This window comes from Cyprinus carpio, chromosome B7, assembly GCF_018340385.1.
Source record: "Cyprinus carpio isolate SPL01 chromosome B7, ASM1834038v1, whole genome shotgun sequence".
Classification (NCBI taxonomy): Eukaryota; Metazoa; Chordata; class Actinopteri; order Cypriniformes; family Cyprinidae; genus Cyprinus; species Cyprinus carpio.
In genome coordinates, this window is record NC_056603.1 from 38,862,730 (window position 1) to 38,880,489 (window position 17,760).

Here is a 17,760-nt window from a genome sequence, read left to right on the forward strand (position 1 = left end):
AACGAAATAGTAATCGTGTGCACGTTTTAGTACATCGAGGGAATGAATTAGTAAATCGTGAGCACGATTTATTTATTTTTTCTTGCATGTCATGTGCGGGGCTCTGTACTACAGGTACACATATGACTACATAAAAGTACTCCCTCAGACTATAAGTAAGTGTTCTAAACCCATATGATAACTTTGTTTGACAAACAGACCAACATAAGCAGTTTTTCATTGAAAATCTTTTAAATTTTTGTGTAAACTACTGTATCCCATTAAAGGGATAGTTCACCAAATATGAAAATTCTGTCTCTAATTACTCACCCTCATGTTGTTCCAAATCCATAAGACCTTCATCTTCAGAATACAAATCAAGATATTTTTGCACAAAAGTAAAAAGTATTCTCATAGCCCTTTTAAGTTCCAGGCAATTTCTTACATTGGAAAAAGAGGTCAGCTTTTTGTGATAGTGACCCAAGCGATCACAAGGAGAATCATACCAAGACTAACAGTAGTTTAAGTTTTTAATTTTCATTACACAGCAAATATAATCATATACACATAAGATTACAGTTTGAAAGATGCAGCCATTGTTTCTAAATGTCCGAAGTCACGATGAGGTGTCAATTTAATAAACGCAGCTCACACTAAAGTCACTTTCAAACCAAGCAGCTTTCTGTTGGTTAAGATCCCAGATATAATCTGCATGGAGAACTTTTCCATCCTCTATCCAAACTCCAGAATGCTTGGATTCCTATTGAAATGACTTGAGTTCGCCCACAGTATTTCACAGAGGAACAGTAAATGTGACCACACCTTTATACTAATGGGTTCTTTTGCTCCTGTAGGAAAGTTGTACTGCAAACTCCACTTTGCTCAACGGAAACCCTTAGTCAAGAATGGGAGGACACCAATTCTACACACGGTAAAAACTAATTTATGCTTCATCTCTTTTTTTTTAAGAATTGTCTTACAGCACACCCATCTTAACATTGATTCTTCAGACATGTAATGACGAATCCCACGATGGCTCCAGCTGGAGTCCAGAGGGACATGAGCATCGTCTCCAGGACGAGTCTCCAGGTATCCTGTCCTCACTGAAGAGAAGCCTGCGCTGGCCACTGCACGTGTGTGCTGTGCCTCGCCGTGTGTTTAACTGGCTGCATGGTAAAGCGTGGGCCACAGGAGTCCACATGCAGGATAATGCCGAGGATTACGCCTTCCTGTACGAACTGCTCAGTGTGAGTCTGCCTCTGCTCGCCGTTCTCCATGAACAGCTCGTCCAAATGTACGCATAAGCTGAGCCGCTCAATCTACAGCCTCTGCAGCACTGGCTGGAAGAGCACATGGGCCACTGGGTCTTAATGTGAGAGAAACATCGCCAAGACCCTTTAAAAGGGTTAATATGAACAGAATGATCTGAAATGTCCTACTTTTTCACAGAGTAGAAATGAAATGGCCTGGTTTGGATTGCGCACAAATTACCAAAGCCTTTCTCAATTACAAAGGTTTGCGTAAAGAGAAAAAAGTGTCAAACACGGAGTGAACTTTAAGCACTTTAATGAGTGAGCTGCCTTCATATGCACGATTAAGAGTGCCGTTCTGCTTTTAGTTATTAATGAACGTTCTTTATTGAGACTGCAATTTTACAAAACCTGACCGATCAATCTGCAAACACGTCTCGTCATGAACTTCTCACATGTTTACGTATCTTATGAAAAACATACAGCACGGCTGTTAAAAGGAATGTTTTCCAGGTTCAACGCATGCTAATCTATTGACAGCATCTGTGAAAATGTTGTCGACTATCACCGAAAATAACAGCATCTTATCCTTCATACTGTTAAAACAAACAAGAATTACAATGGAAGTCTGTGGGACAAGGCATTCCAGAGGGTTTCAAGTGGAAATGTGCATCTTAAATTTCTATCAAAGCGTCTGTAGTAATTTATCAAAACAAAAGTGTGTTATCTGAGCTGCAACATTTTTTAGTGGTGTGACACACTAGTTGCTAGTCTATATTAACACAATGTGCTGTCTTGTGGCTGGACTTTCAAAACAGTGTGAGCATTTTGTATTTTAACATTTAATCCTTGTCTTGTCCTGTATACTTCCATTGAAAGTGCATTACGTGTGATTTTAGCTGTTTTTTCCAGTTATTTCCTGTGTGAACAGATGCTGTCCATTGAGTTCATCTTAAAGTTTAACTTTAAGCTATAAAGACTATGTTCTTACATGTGTGTGAACATTTGAAGCCAATAGGTGATGACAATGACAGAAAACATTTTTTTTTAAATCCTTTTAACAAATTGATGTACTATGAACAATAACCTTTTATTTTATTTCATTATTTTTGTTTTTAAATTCGGGGTCGTATGATCATTTGGCTATCATTTATCACTCATATCAACATATAACATATAAGTTTATGTTAGAACGATTCAGATAACATAAAAGTCACATTTGCTGGCTAATATGAATATAGATATGTCATGCATCCCTCTTTAACAAAAGACCAAATATGTAAGCATTATACTTTGTTGTAGAGTTCTCATGAACAGTTCCAAATGCACATTCATTTAATCTGTTTACTCGTGGTCTCAATCATACATCAGTTTTGTGTCACATTACACACACTAAAAGACTTTCACACTTACAAATCGCAACAGAAACACTACTTTGGCAGTCTTGTAAACGTCCTCTCATTTGATTCACTGGACTATTACTGCGGCTTCTTTTGATATCATTTGCTACCTATGATGTGCTGTCTGAGGGCAGGGTAATACTGTACTTAGATTTTACAGTAGCGCATTTAAGTGCAATTAAAGTGCACATTTTTGTCCAGTCAGAACTTACTGAGAAGTATTAATAATATGAAACATACTTTTTGTTGACACTGGAAGGCGATTGTTGGTTTGTGTTGTGCTAATTAGTATGAATGGTGATTGCAGATAGATCATCAAATGACATGCATGAAAATAAAGCACGGATAATTAAATCTGTTAAATCCTTTTTTGTGCATTAGCAGCTAGTTTCGAAACACTGTTTACAAGCTGCCTTTGATTCACTTCTCATGTATGTTTCTCCTTTTTTATTCACTTGTAGTCCTTTTCGACCTCTCCACTGCGTCTGCTCCTGACTTGCTGTGAGCAACGCTGATCCAAAGGTGATCGTGTGCAAGGTCACTCATTGCATTTGGTTCTTGCATCGCGTCTTTGACCTGTTTCACAGCTGTGGAAACGCAAGCTGCATGACACTAACCACCTGCCTCTGATTCTTTATCTGCACGTCACGTCTGACATGTTTCTCTTCTCTGTCTTTCTTCAAGGCTTGTTAATTACTTGCTCATGCAGCCTCTGTCTTTTCTTCATTTCTTTCTGTTTCAGAGGTGGCTTACATTTCAGAAACCTACACACAGGCGCCCAAGTGCCTCTATGAAAGCAGATCATTAGGCCTTTAGTTAAAGTAGCACCTTTTATCGGACATGTTGTAAAACTGTTTGAAGTTTTTTGCTGTGTATTTTCCATTTGAAACATTTGTTGTTGCCTTATTTATGTTAAGCCATACTCTTGCAATAAAAGAAAGATCAAAGCCTTGTCATTTTTACCGATTTTTACATGCACATCTAGTCATTGTCTGTTACATACAGTACATGCATATGATATCCTTAAACACTTTTAAATAAGAAATATTCATATTAGCGGTTGATTGATATGGGTATAAACATAAATGAACTTAAAAGTGTGTTTTGGATGCTTTCAAGAAGACAATAGTTTTACCTGTGGGGTCACTGGTCATGCATTCATATTTCTATATGATCATAATTAAATTCACATGCTTTTTAAAATATATTCACAGATCACTTTCTTAGTGGTAAAACAATGCATCCCTAAATCCAACTCCAGAGTGAACTCCAAAATTCTTTCCATGAACAGACTCAAGTGGATGAGGGAAAAAAGCTTTCAAGACCTGTAAGTGCTGATAAGTGTTCAGATTGACCCTGGACGAGACCTTCTTTCTGGCTGGACATTAGACAGATGGGGGGCTTTGGGTTTGAGGTCAAGGCCTACAGACTGCATCACTTTCATGTGTGACAGCATTCCTGCTTTCCAAAAGCCTTCAGCACTGTGTGGTCTTCATCAGTGCATTATCATCTCACTCCATAGTTACAGTGTTGTGCTTCAGTGTGGATACTATCACAAAAAACACCAGTATGCTTCATATTTTACATGAGTGTGTTTGTTCTTAAAAGGCAGAACCAAAATACATTCGTATCTGTTTTGAATGTAATGTATCCAAATAACCCTACACTTCACATCCCTGAAGCTTGTTAGTCACTAACTGCTGAAATATCACTGATTCTTATCCTGCTGAAGCAAATGCAAGTTTCATTTAAGATGCACAAGGAAAGGTGGCTTGCATATTGTAAGTTCAGTTTAATTAAAACCACATTTTAATTAGATTTTTCTGTTTAGAGATTTGGGATGATGGATCAGGGTATTTTTCATGGGTTATATTTGACTGATTTGCAAGGGAAGGAACGATATTTCCTGTTGTCATAAACACATGAATGAATAAAAAAATGGATCAAAACATTCATACAGAAGCCTCATGAGCCATGAACGGGAGAGATTAAATATGGCACATTAACGCCCCCACGTGGTTTAATCAGAGCAGAACAATTGCTCTTACTATATATATATATATATATATATATTATATATATATATATACGTATATATATATATATATATATATATACATATATACATATATAGATATATAGATATATATATATATATATATATATATATATATATTATATATATTTGTTTTGTTTTTTTTTTGTTTTTTTTTTTCTTTACATGAGTGGCATGGCATTCACAATTGCTATCAAAATTATTCAGCCCCCTTGACCTTCAAGACATTTTGCTGCCAAGAACGAAACTCTATGAAAACAACTCAACAAAGGCATCAGTAAACTATTATAGAAAGTTTCTTAAAACACAGTTCAGATTCCTTAGAATGTAAAGTTTATGACAAGTAAAGACAAAAAAAAAAACAAAAAAAAACAAAAAAAAACATTGGCTCTACACATTCATGTACAAAATTATTCAACCATGATACATGGATCCAAACAGTTTGGTTTCATTACTCCATAAAACATTCTTCCAGAACTTCACAGGTTTATCCAAATGAATTTCATGCAATGCTTGTCTAGTGTTGTTCTCTATACTCTGCATTGAAATGTTTATCCTCCTTTCATCAGGTCATCTCACAAGGCTTTGGCAGTAAATTAAGGTTTTTTTCTCAGTTGGTCTGATCTGACGTTTTACTCCCCTGATGATATTGTGCGATTGCTTTAATGGCCTCAGAGGTTTCCTGGTACAACATATTTTAAACTTTTAAGGCTGCCAGCTGTGTCTCTAGTGCCTTTTATGTAATATAACAATTTCTTCTCAATTGCTTTGGTGAGAGCTCTTTTGACTTGGCTAACTTTAGAACATTGGCTAGATGTACTGTAAGTGTAACTGCTCAAGACATTCATATAGGTGACTTAAAAACAGACACGAAATTTACCACTAAACTGTTACGGATACGAAAAAAAAAAAAAAAAACTGTTTCAAATCCAACATTTGTAAATTATTATTCCGGGAGTGTAGGTCTATTCTGTTGCACATCATAGTTTTACTTTACTTTTGTTTTTCTATTTCTAACTTTTGTTTAACATGTGGCATGACATGTTTTAATGTTAATATTATTATTAATAATAATAATAATAATAATAATAATAATAATAATAATAATTGTGTACCCAGTGTTTTTCTTTTAAATTTTTATTTGATCTTTCTCATTATATTTCCAAACTCAGCAATTTTACTTAGATTGAATACATCTTTTTTTTTTTTTTTTTTTTTTTTTTTTGCACCGTCTGAACAGCAGTTATGCTAATTTTTCTCTATTTTTTTTCTCTGTTTCTGTCATGGGATGGGCATCCCAAGGTAACTAGGACTTACACAAGCTTCAGTCTGGATCCAACCCTTAAAAGATCTGAGATGACCGAACACAACCCCTCAGAGGACCTCAGATGGTGCCAACCCTGAACCAACATACAAAACTACCAGATTTACAGGCACTTCACTGTATGTTATTTACAATTGAATTAACACATATTTTAGTTTAAATTTATATAAAATGCAATTAGTTGAAATGAAGAGTGCTTTTTGTCTCATGTAAGTTGAATTTTGGCACTATGTAATTTCACAGTTCTGTCATTTTTTTAAATATTGTTAAATATGGTGAAATAGTGTGCTGTCGAATGTACTGACAAGCATTTATGGTAAACTAACTAAAACATGCTTTAATTTCTATTAATCTATCTGCATCTAAAATTTCTACTTGTCTTCCTTTTATCGATTTTAAGTGCAAGAGACACATGTAGATAACGCATGATCTTCTATCAAGGGTGTCCAAACAAACCTATCTGCTCTTGAAAACTGTCAACATCACCCTGTGACTTTTGAGCTCAGAGAAGCCAGAAAACATCAACTGTCTCTCTTGGACTTGTAGGTGCATCTTAAAAAAGTATGGAGCTAGACATTTATAATTCTGCAGCTTGAATCATGGCCTGCTAAATACTTTATTTTTTTACTCACAATCTTTAGACACAATCTTTTTAATAATAATAATAATAATAATAATAATAATAATAAATGCAAATGAAACCAAAATTTGTAAAAGTCAAATTTAAAATTAATATACAACATAGTGATGTCTGAGGGGACCGTTTGCACATATTCAACAAGATTTCATATTGTTACCTTACGAGTATAAAAATGTGCAGGTAATGGTGTGTTGTTTCTTAAATTGGGAAGAACCTTCTCCTTTCAGAACTACCGCCACTGAAGATATTGTAGAATTGTTACTGAGAGAAATATCCAATATCTAATATATTTAATAAATTCTCTCAATTACTCTGCCCACAGTACTCAGATCAAAAAAGATCTGACACATGCAGAATCCAGCACAAGTGAGGGACAAAGTTTTAACTGAGAAAGCAGAAATTTTTCTTTACAATATGATGGGCATCATCCAGTGTTGTTGACAACCCCAACCTCAGCTTGACTCGATGGAGCTTGCTCCACAAACTCCAAATATACTCACCGCCAAGAGAAATCTCATGATAAGCTAAAATGACATAAAATGTTGCTTTATAACTAACAATCTCATTTTCTTTACAGGTTGCCTTCTGCTGCTGATGTAATGCTGACCTGATAAGAAGATGATGTTATTGTGTTGTTTGCTCTCTTTTCCCACTATTATTTTCCCTCTTCTATCTAATCTAAATAGGAATGAGTAGATGCTCTTCGGTCAGAATACAATGCTTATACACTCAAGCACTGAATTGACTGACTGTGTCCATTGGAAGAGCTCTGAACGTAAAATCCTTCCAGGCGACCCAGGCATCCTCAGAGTACTTTGTGCTTAATTTTCCAAGTTGATGTGATTGGAGCTTGGGGCCTCAGACATTGCTGCTCTACTCCAGAGCTGGGACATCCCATCCTCTTCAGCATCAACTCCTCAATCTACATCTAAGCTTACATCACACGTGTGTCATGATTCGGTGATTTGTTTGTTTGTATTTGTGAGGAACAAGACATCTGATACTCCGATCAGCTATATCTCGTTTACATATAACATATGAAATGAAGGCCTAAATTCTTATTTAGGTACATTTCTGTTCAGACATAGGAAGAAGCTGAGCTCTTCTTACTTGTTTCTGTGAAGATCATTTTAACTTGTTTAGTGGTGTTCATCATGTTTGTCCAGTGTTTGACAGAACACCATGATCTGCTCAGAATTCACAATACCTCTAAATAGCTGCAATATACAGCAGTATATTATTTTATTTTCAGTACACATTTGTGTATAGATTATCCCTTTAGCTGCCCCACCAAGAAAAAAGCATTTGAAAAATTTTTTGTTTGCATTTCTTGTCTCATGTCGCTAAGTTCCCAAAACCAATGTATTTTTTTTCAACACATCCCATGATTTTTTAAATATCGGCCTCTAGCAAATGGTTGATATGTCACTTAATGGTAAAAATACTGGAATTCATACACATACTAGGAAGATCAGAAAATATGAACTATAATACTAATTTATTTAAAAACAATCAAAATAAAATAGTTTTGTATATTGAATCTTCTTTATTTATTAAAGTATGCAATAAAATATTTCAGGTTTTCATTTTAACACTGGAAATTATACATTTTCTTGTTTTTCAGCAATAAACAAAAATAAATAACCGAAATAACTAAAAGTAACAAAACCAAAGGCATTACATTCTTTCTGCATTCAAAAACTAAAAAACTAAAAACTAAATGATAGTAATATAATGACATTTTAGGTTTTTATGATTCAAGAAACACATCGTCAAGTGTGGTAGTGCAACAGGATTTTTTTTTTTTTTTTTTTTTTTTTTTGATAAATGAACATTTCTTTGTAAACCAACAATGCTGTGTAGTGTAAGCCAACATTAGAAAAAATCCTTCAAACAATATAACACACTAGGGATTTTAAAACATTTCAGCAACATCTCTTACATGTTAAATGGTGCAACATCACGAGTGCTTCCTGAACAGGAGAATCCCCCTTGTTTCTGGTGATATGCTGCAAAGCTGGGGGAACTGTTTTTAGAGTGTGTTTGCCTTTTCTTCTTTTCTAACATGGAAGCTTAGTAGAGGATGTGCTTGTTGAGGGAGCATCATCTTCTGTCTAATCCAGAAATCCATCAGAGTCGCCCAGAGACTCACTGCATGTCAACAACTCACTCCCGCTGTACGTCCTCCGCCCGCTCTACCATCTGTCGCTCCTCCAGCACCTGAACCCATGCAAGTAGATTCACACCACCTATCTACATCAGAACGTCAGCGGAGGATTAACACCGGGCTGTGTCTCTACTGTGGGGGAGAGGGACACCTATTACCATCATGTCCCGTACGACCTCCACGCCCAGCGGTGAGTACCATCCATCTACCACCTCGAACTGCTCAATTGATTCAAACCTGGGTTACTCTAAGACATCTCCACTCTTCTATTTCAGTACAAGCCCTCATCGACTCCGGCTCAGCGGGGAACTTCATCAACCAGCAAACATTAAATCGTCTAAGTGTCAAGCGTCATCGAAGCCCCGTCGAACTCAGAATAACTACCATACAAGGGAAAGCCGCTGGGCCGAGGTCATGTCCGCTATTTCTCCCCCACAGTCATCCTCCGCGTGGGTTCCCTGCATGAGGAAGACATCACGTTCATGGTGCTGGAGGAATCAACCGCAGATATCATCCTGGGACGCCCATGGCTTAACCAACATCAACCACACATCCATTGGCCCACAGGTGAGATCCTGAAATGGGGAAAATCCTGTCATTCTACCTGCATCACTCCACCAGTTAAAGTTCCCAAGGTCATTCCATCCATCAAGAAGTCATCCCTACCGGTCCAGTCCACATCAGTGAAAGCCCCGAAACTAAGGTGGAACATACCATCCCTCCAGAATATCGGGGCGTTCCAGGATGTGTTCAGCAAAGCGGTTGGCAACGAATCTTCCACCTCATCGGCCATGGGACTGCGCTATCGACCTCCTGCCTGGAGCAACCCTTCCCAAGGGACGAGTCTATCCTCTGTCCATCCCGGAGCAGAAGGCCATGGAGGAGTACGTACAGGAAGCTCTCGCTCAAGGATTCATCCGACCATCTACTTCCCCTGCCGCTTCCAGCTTTTTTTCTTCGTGGCCAAGAAGGACGGAGGCTTGAGGCCGTGTATAGATTATCGCCATCTCAACTCTCAAACCGTCAAATTCAGTTATCCTCCTTCCCCTGGTCCCAGCTGCCTTAGAACAACTACGCGGAGCAAAGATCTTCACCAAACTGGACTTGAGGAGCGCCTACAATCTAATCCGCATCCGGAAGGGGGACGACGAGTGGAAGGACAGCTTTCATCACTCCTTCCGGGCACTATGAATACAGGGTCATGCCGTATGGGTTATCCAACAGTCCTTCCGTCTTTCAGAACTACATGAACGAAATCTTCAGAGAATACCTTAACCAGTTCGTAATTGTCTACATCGATGATATCCTCATTTACTCCACATCCCAGGAAGAACACATCCAACATGTCATATTTGTACTCCGAAAACTCCGGGAACACCATCTGTATCTCAAGTTAGAAAAATGTGAGTTCCACACGCCCTCAGTCCAGTTCCTGGGATACATCATCGGCCCACGTGGCGTGAAGATGGACCAGGGGAAGGTGGAAGCCATCACACACTGGCCCCAACCTGGCTCCATTAAAGAACTTCAACACTTCCTAGGCTTTGCCAACTTTTATAGGAGATTCATCAAGAACTACAGTTTACTCAGCTCACCTCTAACCTCACTCCTCCGGAACCGGCCCAAGTCTCTGTCCTGTAACCCCATGGCCACTGAAGCTTTCCACCATCTCAAACAAGCCTTCAAGACCGCTCCGATCCTAGCTCATCCTGATCCCAACCAACAGTTCATAGTACTTTCCCAGCGGCAGGGGGATCCTCCACGACTCCATCCATGTGCCTTCTTCTCGAAGAAGCTATCCCCGGCGGAGCAGAACTACGACATAGGTAACCGTGAACTACTGGCTATCAAGCTGGCTCTGGAAGAGTGGCGTCATTGGCTGGAGGGAGCCAAGGTCCCTTTCGAGGTAATCACTGACCACCGGAACCTGGAATACCTCCGTGAAGCTAAGAGACTGAATCATCGCCAAGCTAGATGGGCCTTATTCTTCACGAGATTTGACTTTAAAGTCCCATTCAATGGGATCTTAATCGTCTGATTGAACAAGAAAACCTTCAACACCCTGCTCTGCCGGGAGGTCCAGAAGGGAAACTCTTCGTCCCTCCTCAACATCGGATTACCCTTCTGGACTTAGCTCATACCTCTCCGGGATCTGGACATCCAGGCAGGAGGCGGACCCTCTCGCTCCTGCAACAACGTTACTGGTGGCCCTCGATGAGTCAGGATACCTCCCGTTACCTCAAAGGATGCTCAGTCTGCGCCATAGCGAACACCCCTAGGAGACTCCCGGAAGGTAAACTGGTGCCTCTGCCCATTCCTGAACGTCCCTGGACCCATATAGGTGTGGATTTCATGACTGACCTCCCCCTTTCTCAAGGCAATACTTGTGTGCTGGTAGTAGTCGACAGTTTTTCGAAATCATGCAAACTCATACCTCTCAAAGGACTTCCCACAGCGTTTGAAGCGGCAGAGGCACTATTCCACAATGTGTTCCGTCACTTTGGCATTCCAGAGGACATAATCTCCGACAGGGGTCCCCAATTCATCTCCAGAGTCTGGTCAGCTTTCTTCCGCCTCCTAGGGGTATCCGTCAGCCTCTCTTCAGGATACCATCCACAGACCAACGGCCAGACTGAGGGAAAGATACAAGAGATCGGGAGGTTCCTGAGGGTCTACTGCCACCGTAATCAGGAGTGTTGGAGCCAGTACCTACCCTGGGCAGAATATGCACAGAACTCCCTCCAGCAGTCTACCACCGGGCTCACCCCCTTCCAATGTGTCCTCGGATACCAGCCTCCACTCTTCCATGGTCGGGTGAGCCCTCGGAGGTCCCAGCGGTAGATCACTGGTTCCGACAGAGCGAGAGGGTCTGGGACTCGGCTCACGTGCATCTCCAGCGGGCAGTCCGGAGGCATAAGGAGCAAGCGGACGCTCGTCGAAGACCTACGCCACAATACCAACCTGGACAGCTGGTCTGGCTCTCGACGAGGGACATCCGCCTCCGGCTGCCCTGCCGTAAGCTGAGTCCCCGATACATCGGACCATTCAAGATTGAACGGCAACTGAACGAAGTGACCTATAGACTCCAGCTGCCTGCACAGTACCGTATCTCACCTTCCTTCCATGTTTCACTCCTCAAACCATTCACTGAACCTTTGTCTCCTCCATCCACAGAGCCTGGTGATGATGCCGTACCTCCTCCTCCCGCCATCGAAGAAGACAACAGCATCTTCCGGGTGAGAGCTATCCTCGACTCTCGACGACGGGGTCCTCAACTGGAGTACCTTGTAGACTGGGAGAACTACGGCCCGGAGGAGCGTTGCTGGGTTAATCGTAACGTCATCCTGGACCCCAGCCTTCTCACCGACTTTCACCGAGACCATCCAGACCGCCCCGCTCCCCGTGGCCGTGGTAGACCCCGTCGTCGCTCAAGATCCCAGCCGTCAGGAGCCGCGCCGTGGGGAAGGGGGTACTGTCACAGCCCCACCATCTACACTCCCTGAATCGGACACTTACGCCACACCCACTCGTTCCCAATCACCAGAATTCTGAACACCTGTGCATCATCACCAGTGCCACACATAAAGCCCTCAGTCACCATCACTCATTGTCTGGTCTTGCACCGATCTCCCAACTGTTGACCTGTTGAACCCTCTTCATCCTCCTCTGCCTACCTGTTCCCATCGTCTTTGTCGGAGTCACCATCTGTATCACCATCACCTCAAAGGAAAGTTGTGTTACCACTGTTTGTCTACGTGTCAAGATTCACCTGTGTCTGAAACCTCTGAATATCATTAAACACTATTGCACTGAATCCTCTGTGTCCTCGTCTGTGTCTGACAGTAACATAATTTTGTGTAATATGTCAAAAAAATATGCTTACCTTGCAAAATTTCACCAGGAACGGCTCACATGGCAGGAGTGATTTCTTTGTTTCTGACATCCATGTTAGAAGAAGTATTGTGCAAGTGCTGTTGATTGACACTCTGACATCTAGTGGATATTTTTTTTTTTTTTTTTTTTGGCATAACATACCTCAACCAGATGGTAGAGATGGCTCAATCAGCTTGAGTTAGGTAAGGTACTCCTCTCAATAAAATACAGTAACTCAAAATGTGCTCAACCATTTGGTCGAGCAGGCAGTTAAAGGGTTATCACTGCAAAATGTGCATATTGCTTTCTGCAAAGGCTTTTCCATGAGGCAAAAAAAAATAATAATATAAATATTAATATTATATAAACTTTATATTACAGTATATTTCAAAATATAGAGGAATCAGCCAAAAAGTATATTTTGCAAATATACTGTCAATATGTGTATCATTTGGGACAAAAAAAAAAAAAAAATATATATATATATATATAGTTATACAGATATGTGTTAACTTACATCTTTATTTTCTTTTGCGAATCTTGTAGTTTGTATCATTACAAAACATAATATATTTTTAAAATAAGCCTTTATAAACATTAATCAGTAGTTATGTTAGTCTAGGAATAGTTTATGTCCACCAGAGGGCGATATTGACCACCATAAACTACAAAATGTGGTTTAATATTGTATTTTAGGTCTTTGCGTATTTGCCTGTATTATTTGTTTTTGCTGCTGTTCAGCTTGAAATCTGCAGTAAATGCCATTAAAGCTCTTTTGAGACTGGTTCCTGCATTATTAAACAAAAATAACAATCTGTAGGGCTAAGCTATTACAAAAAAAAAAAAAAAGGGAGAAAGAGGATACAATGCACAAGACTAGCCTGAGTACTTTACGTTTTTCAAATAAATTTGTGTCAATTTTAAATCTCTGTCCGTGAAGCATTTATCCATAGCACAAAATAAATATTAGACTACGTGTTCTTATACCTGTCACACCCCTTTAGACTTTTGTTTTTATTCCTCATGTATTCTGTGACCCAGTTTTCCCTCCTGTTTGATTGTGTCATTTAGGTTCAGGTGTGTTTGGTTAATCATCCTCATTTGTGCCACTATATTAGTTGAGTTTTGTTTTATTTGTTGTCTGGTCTACAAAGTTGATCTTCTCCCTCTTCTGTTCTGGATTTATCCTTGTGGGGATTTATTAAATACTATTTGTGCATTTTTCTCACCGTAGCTGTGACGATATCCCTTCAGAAAACTGACAAAACAAATAAAAGTCAAAAAATTGAAAGTCTATGGCAGCTGAAGCATATCTACAGCCCTTTCTGGACTACTATCTCCTCTGAGCAGATAAGACAAAGAAGAAGCAGACGTTCAAAAGCAGAAGGTTATCTCTTTATGCCATCCAGAGAATGAAAAGGTTAAGGTTGTTCATGAACATCTCACTTCTGATGTTCCTTGTCAACATATGAATATAGACATGTCAAAATGTCAAAACTAAAACGATTGTTTTGGTTCAGCATTCTTATTTTCTTACCATTCCCCTTTTCTGCTGCTTTGTTTTCTAGTCCTCTAATTCATTCTTTCTTTCTTTTCATTTTGATGCCTCCATTTCTTGTGTAATCTTGCCCGGGGTCGGCTCTCCACAGCAGATTGCATACGGCCGTTGCGTATTAGTTTCATGACTTTCCACCAACATGTGCTAGTCAATTCAATTATGTGATATAGGGGCATACGTTACAAAACCATTTTAAACAGAACACTCTTTGCTTACGCAATACCTGAAAATAAATATCCAGTTGAAAAGCATTTAGCCCAGTAATGTTGGGCAGATGATCTCTTCTGTTTTGGATAAACGGTGTTTGAGTCGTACAGCATTACATGCCTGGAGACTGGAGAGAAAAAAGGTCAACAAATTACAATTATACAGGCTCTGTGAACTTTTCTGACTACAGGATGTGTGTATTTGTGCGTGTGTGTGTTTCCAAGCAGAGACCACACGGCTGTCCTTCACATCCAGATCACCCATTTAAAGCAAAATATGAAAAATATTTTCTCATCCTTGTTTAATTCCAAACATGCATGATTTTCCTTTTTCAGTGAAACACAAAAAGACACATTTTAATGATTGATTGATTGATTGATTATTAATATAAAGTTATTAATATAAAATAGACCTATAAGATTATTGAAATCTTAAGACAGCTTGAGAAATAGACCAGTGTTGTTTTAGTATCGAGATATTAATTGCTGCTTTTATTAAAATTTTTAATCGGTTTTTGCACTTATTTTTTTTTTTATAGATTTTTTTTTGTTGTTGTTGTGTATTTTTGTTATTTTTTAGTTTCTTAATGTCTACATAGATTTTTTATTTATTTATTAATTTTTAGTTCATTTTTTAAATCAAATTAAATAAGATTTAATAAGATTTAATTTATATTATATTTAATACACTTCATATTAAAATATAAAATTTTATTTCAAGTAACGAAAATCAGGTTGTTATTCACTGAAAATCTTGCTGTTGCATGGCTTTCAAATCTCATTTACATCTTATTTTGTATTTTTTATTATGTATTTTCAACATGAACACAAATGAGATTTGAGTTTATTATATTATTATTATTTTTATTTTATTTTTACAAAAAGCTGACATATGGCTTCAGGAGACTTTGAATATGGTGCATGAGTCTAACAGACTATATTTATGCTACATTTCTGCATTTTTGGAGCTCAACAGCATCGAATTCCTTTCATCTTCAATGCATGAACCTTCTGCTTAATATATCTCAAGTCATATGGGTTTGAAATGACCTATTTTTCATCCATATTGTTACCTTTGGATGAATTCTTTCTTTAGGCTGTCAGATATCTGATCTGATCTGAACACTCTGTTCGTACTCTGCACAGGAACCCACTGTTAGCTCAGCTAGAGCGCAGCATTCAGGGACTTTGTCTGGGAAGTCCAGAGTTGACCTTGAGGCCCAGCGGATATTTCCGTGTAGTGCTTTTCCACAGCAGGCATAGATGGCACAGACCCAAAGAGAAAGAGAGAGAGGCTGTAGTGTCAGAAGGTAAAGGAGGGGCATATTTTTCTGTTCCTGACCTGGGCCAGAGTGACCTCAGCAGGGGTGCTGTGAGAAGCTCTGCGGCAGCCGGAAGCCATAGGCCAGGATGTGAGTGAGGGCAGATGAGAGGGGGGCGGCGAGAGAGCTAACCCTCCTCTCTCTGGTGTGCTGCTCTGACTGCGCGCCTCTGCAGGGTCCCACTGAAGTGGAGGGAGAAAATAACAGATCAAACACATCTACAAAGGCCTCGGAGGAACAAAAATATAGTGTTTCAAAGATACCAATCATATCCTACAGCACTCTCAAAGACAGGACTTTTCAATGGGCTAACCTCGTTCTTTAAGGTGCGCTTCGTCTTATCGAACGATAAACGATAATTCTCCTGAAAGGTTTTGATGAAAAGCTGGTAAGGATATTCATAAATATAATACGCTAAAATATTTGATGAAATATCAACACTTGCATATGTGATTCAGAGTGGTTGCTAGGGTGTTGTTTTGTGGTTTCTAGGGTAATTCTATAGGATTTTCCCCACTTATTTTATTATCTGTCAGGTGAAAACTGTATAGAAATAGTAACCTCTTAAAATAAGGTTCATTTTATTAACATGCATTTATTCATAAAGACACTAAGTATCATGAAATAAAAATTAACATTTTATTTTTTTACAAAATTTATTAATCTAGTTTAAAGTTGATTCATTAAAAAGCTATAAATATGGTTAATAAACAAAATATTTTATTAAATATCAATTTAAATCAATTATTATTAATATTATAAATATACTATTTAAATATAAATATGTAGGCCTGCTATTTTGTTTTACATAAAAAATAATAATATACTATTAATATATAAGTATAAATATACTATTTCTTTGTGAAGTAATGTTAAGTTCACCTAAAAACTCTTTAATGGCATTTCATGATGGCCCATGAGACTTCATTTCAGACTTTGTTCATCTTCAGAACAAATGAAATAAATCCATATGAATTGCGAGCAATTTAATCCAAATGTTCTGAAGAGACACAAGTGTTTTACATGAGGAACAAATATAATTTAGGCTTTTATGTACACATTGGTCAACTTACATTGTTCTCAGACTTGAATAAAACCAGTTAATAAGATGTTACTATTTTAGAATATGTTTCCAGTATAAAGCACATCAAATATGGTAAATGGAAGCTCAGCTATATTACTTGACGCACAATAACAACCCTCAGTTGTTCTTGTAGAAGCTCTCATTGGTCGTCCCACATCAAGCAAACTCATTTAAACGTATGTCTATCATATCTGATGGGCTCTATGTATGTGCATTTCAGATTTTTGTTTATGTCAACTGATTTTTAATGTTCATCAAAAAACATTCTTGCATTTTGGTTTAAAAACCATAAGCAGTGTAGCTACAAATAAAATAAATTAAAGAGCTAAACAATCCAGGTACCTATAGTCAGTCAGTCATTTGTTTTCTGTATCATCTCTCAGCTTATTTCTGGATTTCACAACTCCAGTTGGAGGATAAAGCAGCATTAAAACCTGCTTGGATGGAATTAATGTTAAATGAGAACGACGGGTTATAAACAACATCCTGACATCTGTGTTGTGTTTGTCCAGGTGTGGATTCCATATGTATAGTTATGGCATCTTCCACGAGTCTGTTTGTACAACAATATCTTCATCACATCCTCAGAGAGAAGTGTGACTCATAACATATGGAGTATGTATGATATGGAAGTGTTCATACGGCTTCTTTCAGGCTCTTCCCTGTGGCAGAAAATGGCATGTGGAAGAGAGAAGTATTGACCTCACAGTGAAGGTGTCAAGAGCTCACAGACTGACCCCACGCTGTCATTCGGCGAATTGAAAATAGTGAGGGGGGGCTCGTAAACTAGAAGCTGTTCCAGAGGTCAATAGTCCTGGTTGTTTCCTTGCTTTTGTCCTCTCTTGTATAGTACATTACAGCTAAAGATTGAACCTGGGAGATTTCATGTTTTTATTTGAAT

At 38.6% G+C, this 17,760-nt stretch overlaps 1 protein-coding gene across 14 annotated transcripts in view; it reads left to right on the forward strand.

The window, feature by feature from the left end:
- Positions 1–3,581, forward strand: part of mical2a (microtubule associated monooxygenase, calponin and LIM domain containing 2a) — a 57,016-nt gene extending 53,435 nt beyond the window's left edge. For 10 of the 14 annotated variants that reach the window (XM_042728567.1, XM_042728569.1, XM_042728570.1 and 7 more), the window contains 2 exons: positions 834–910; positions 990–3,581. In XM_042728567.1, coding sequence (XP_042584501.1) covers positions 834–910; positions 990–1,283 — 371 coding nt within the window. In that variant the 3' untranslated portion in view covers positions 1,284–3,581. The remainder of the gene's footprint in view (positions 1–833; positions 911–989) is intronic. The other 4 variants (XM_042728572.1, XR_006155269.1, XM_042728571.1 and 1 more) reach the window with 4 other exon arrangements.
- Positions 3,582–17,760: the final 14,179 nt, after the last annotated feature.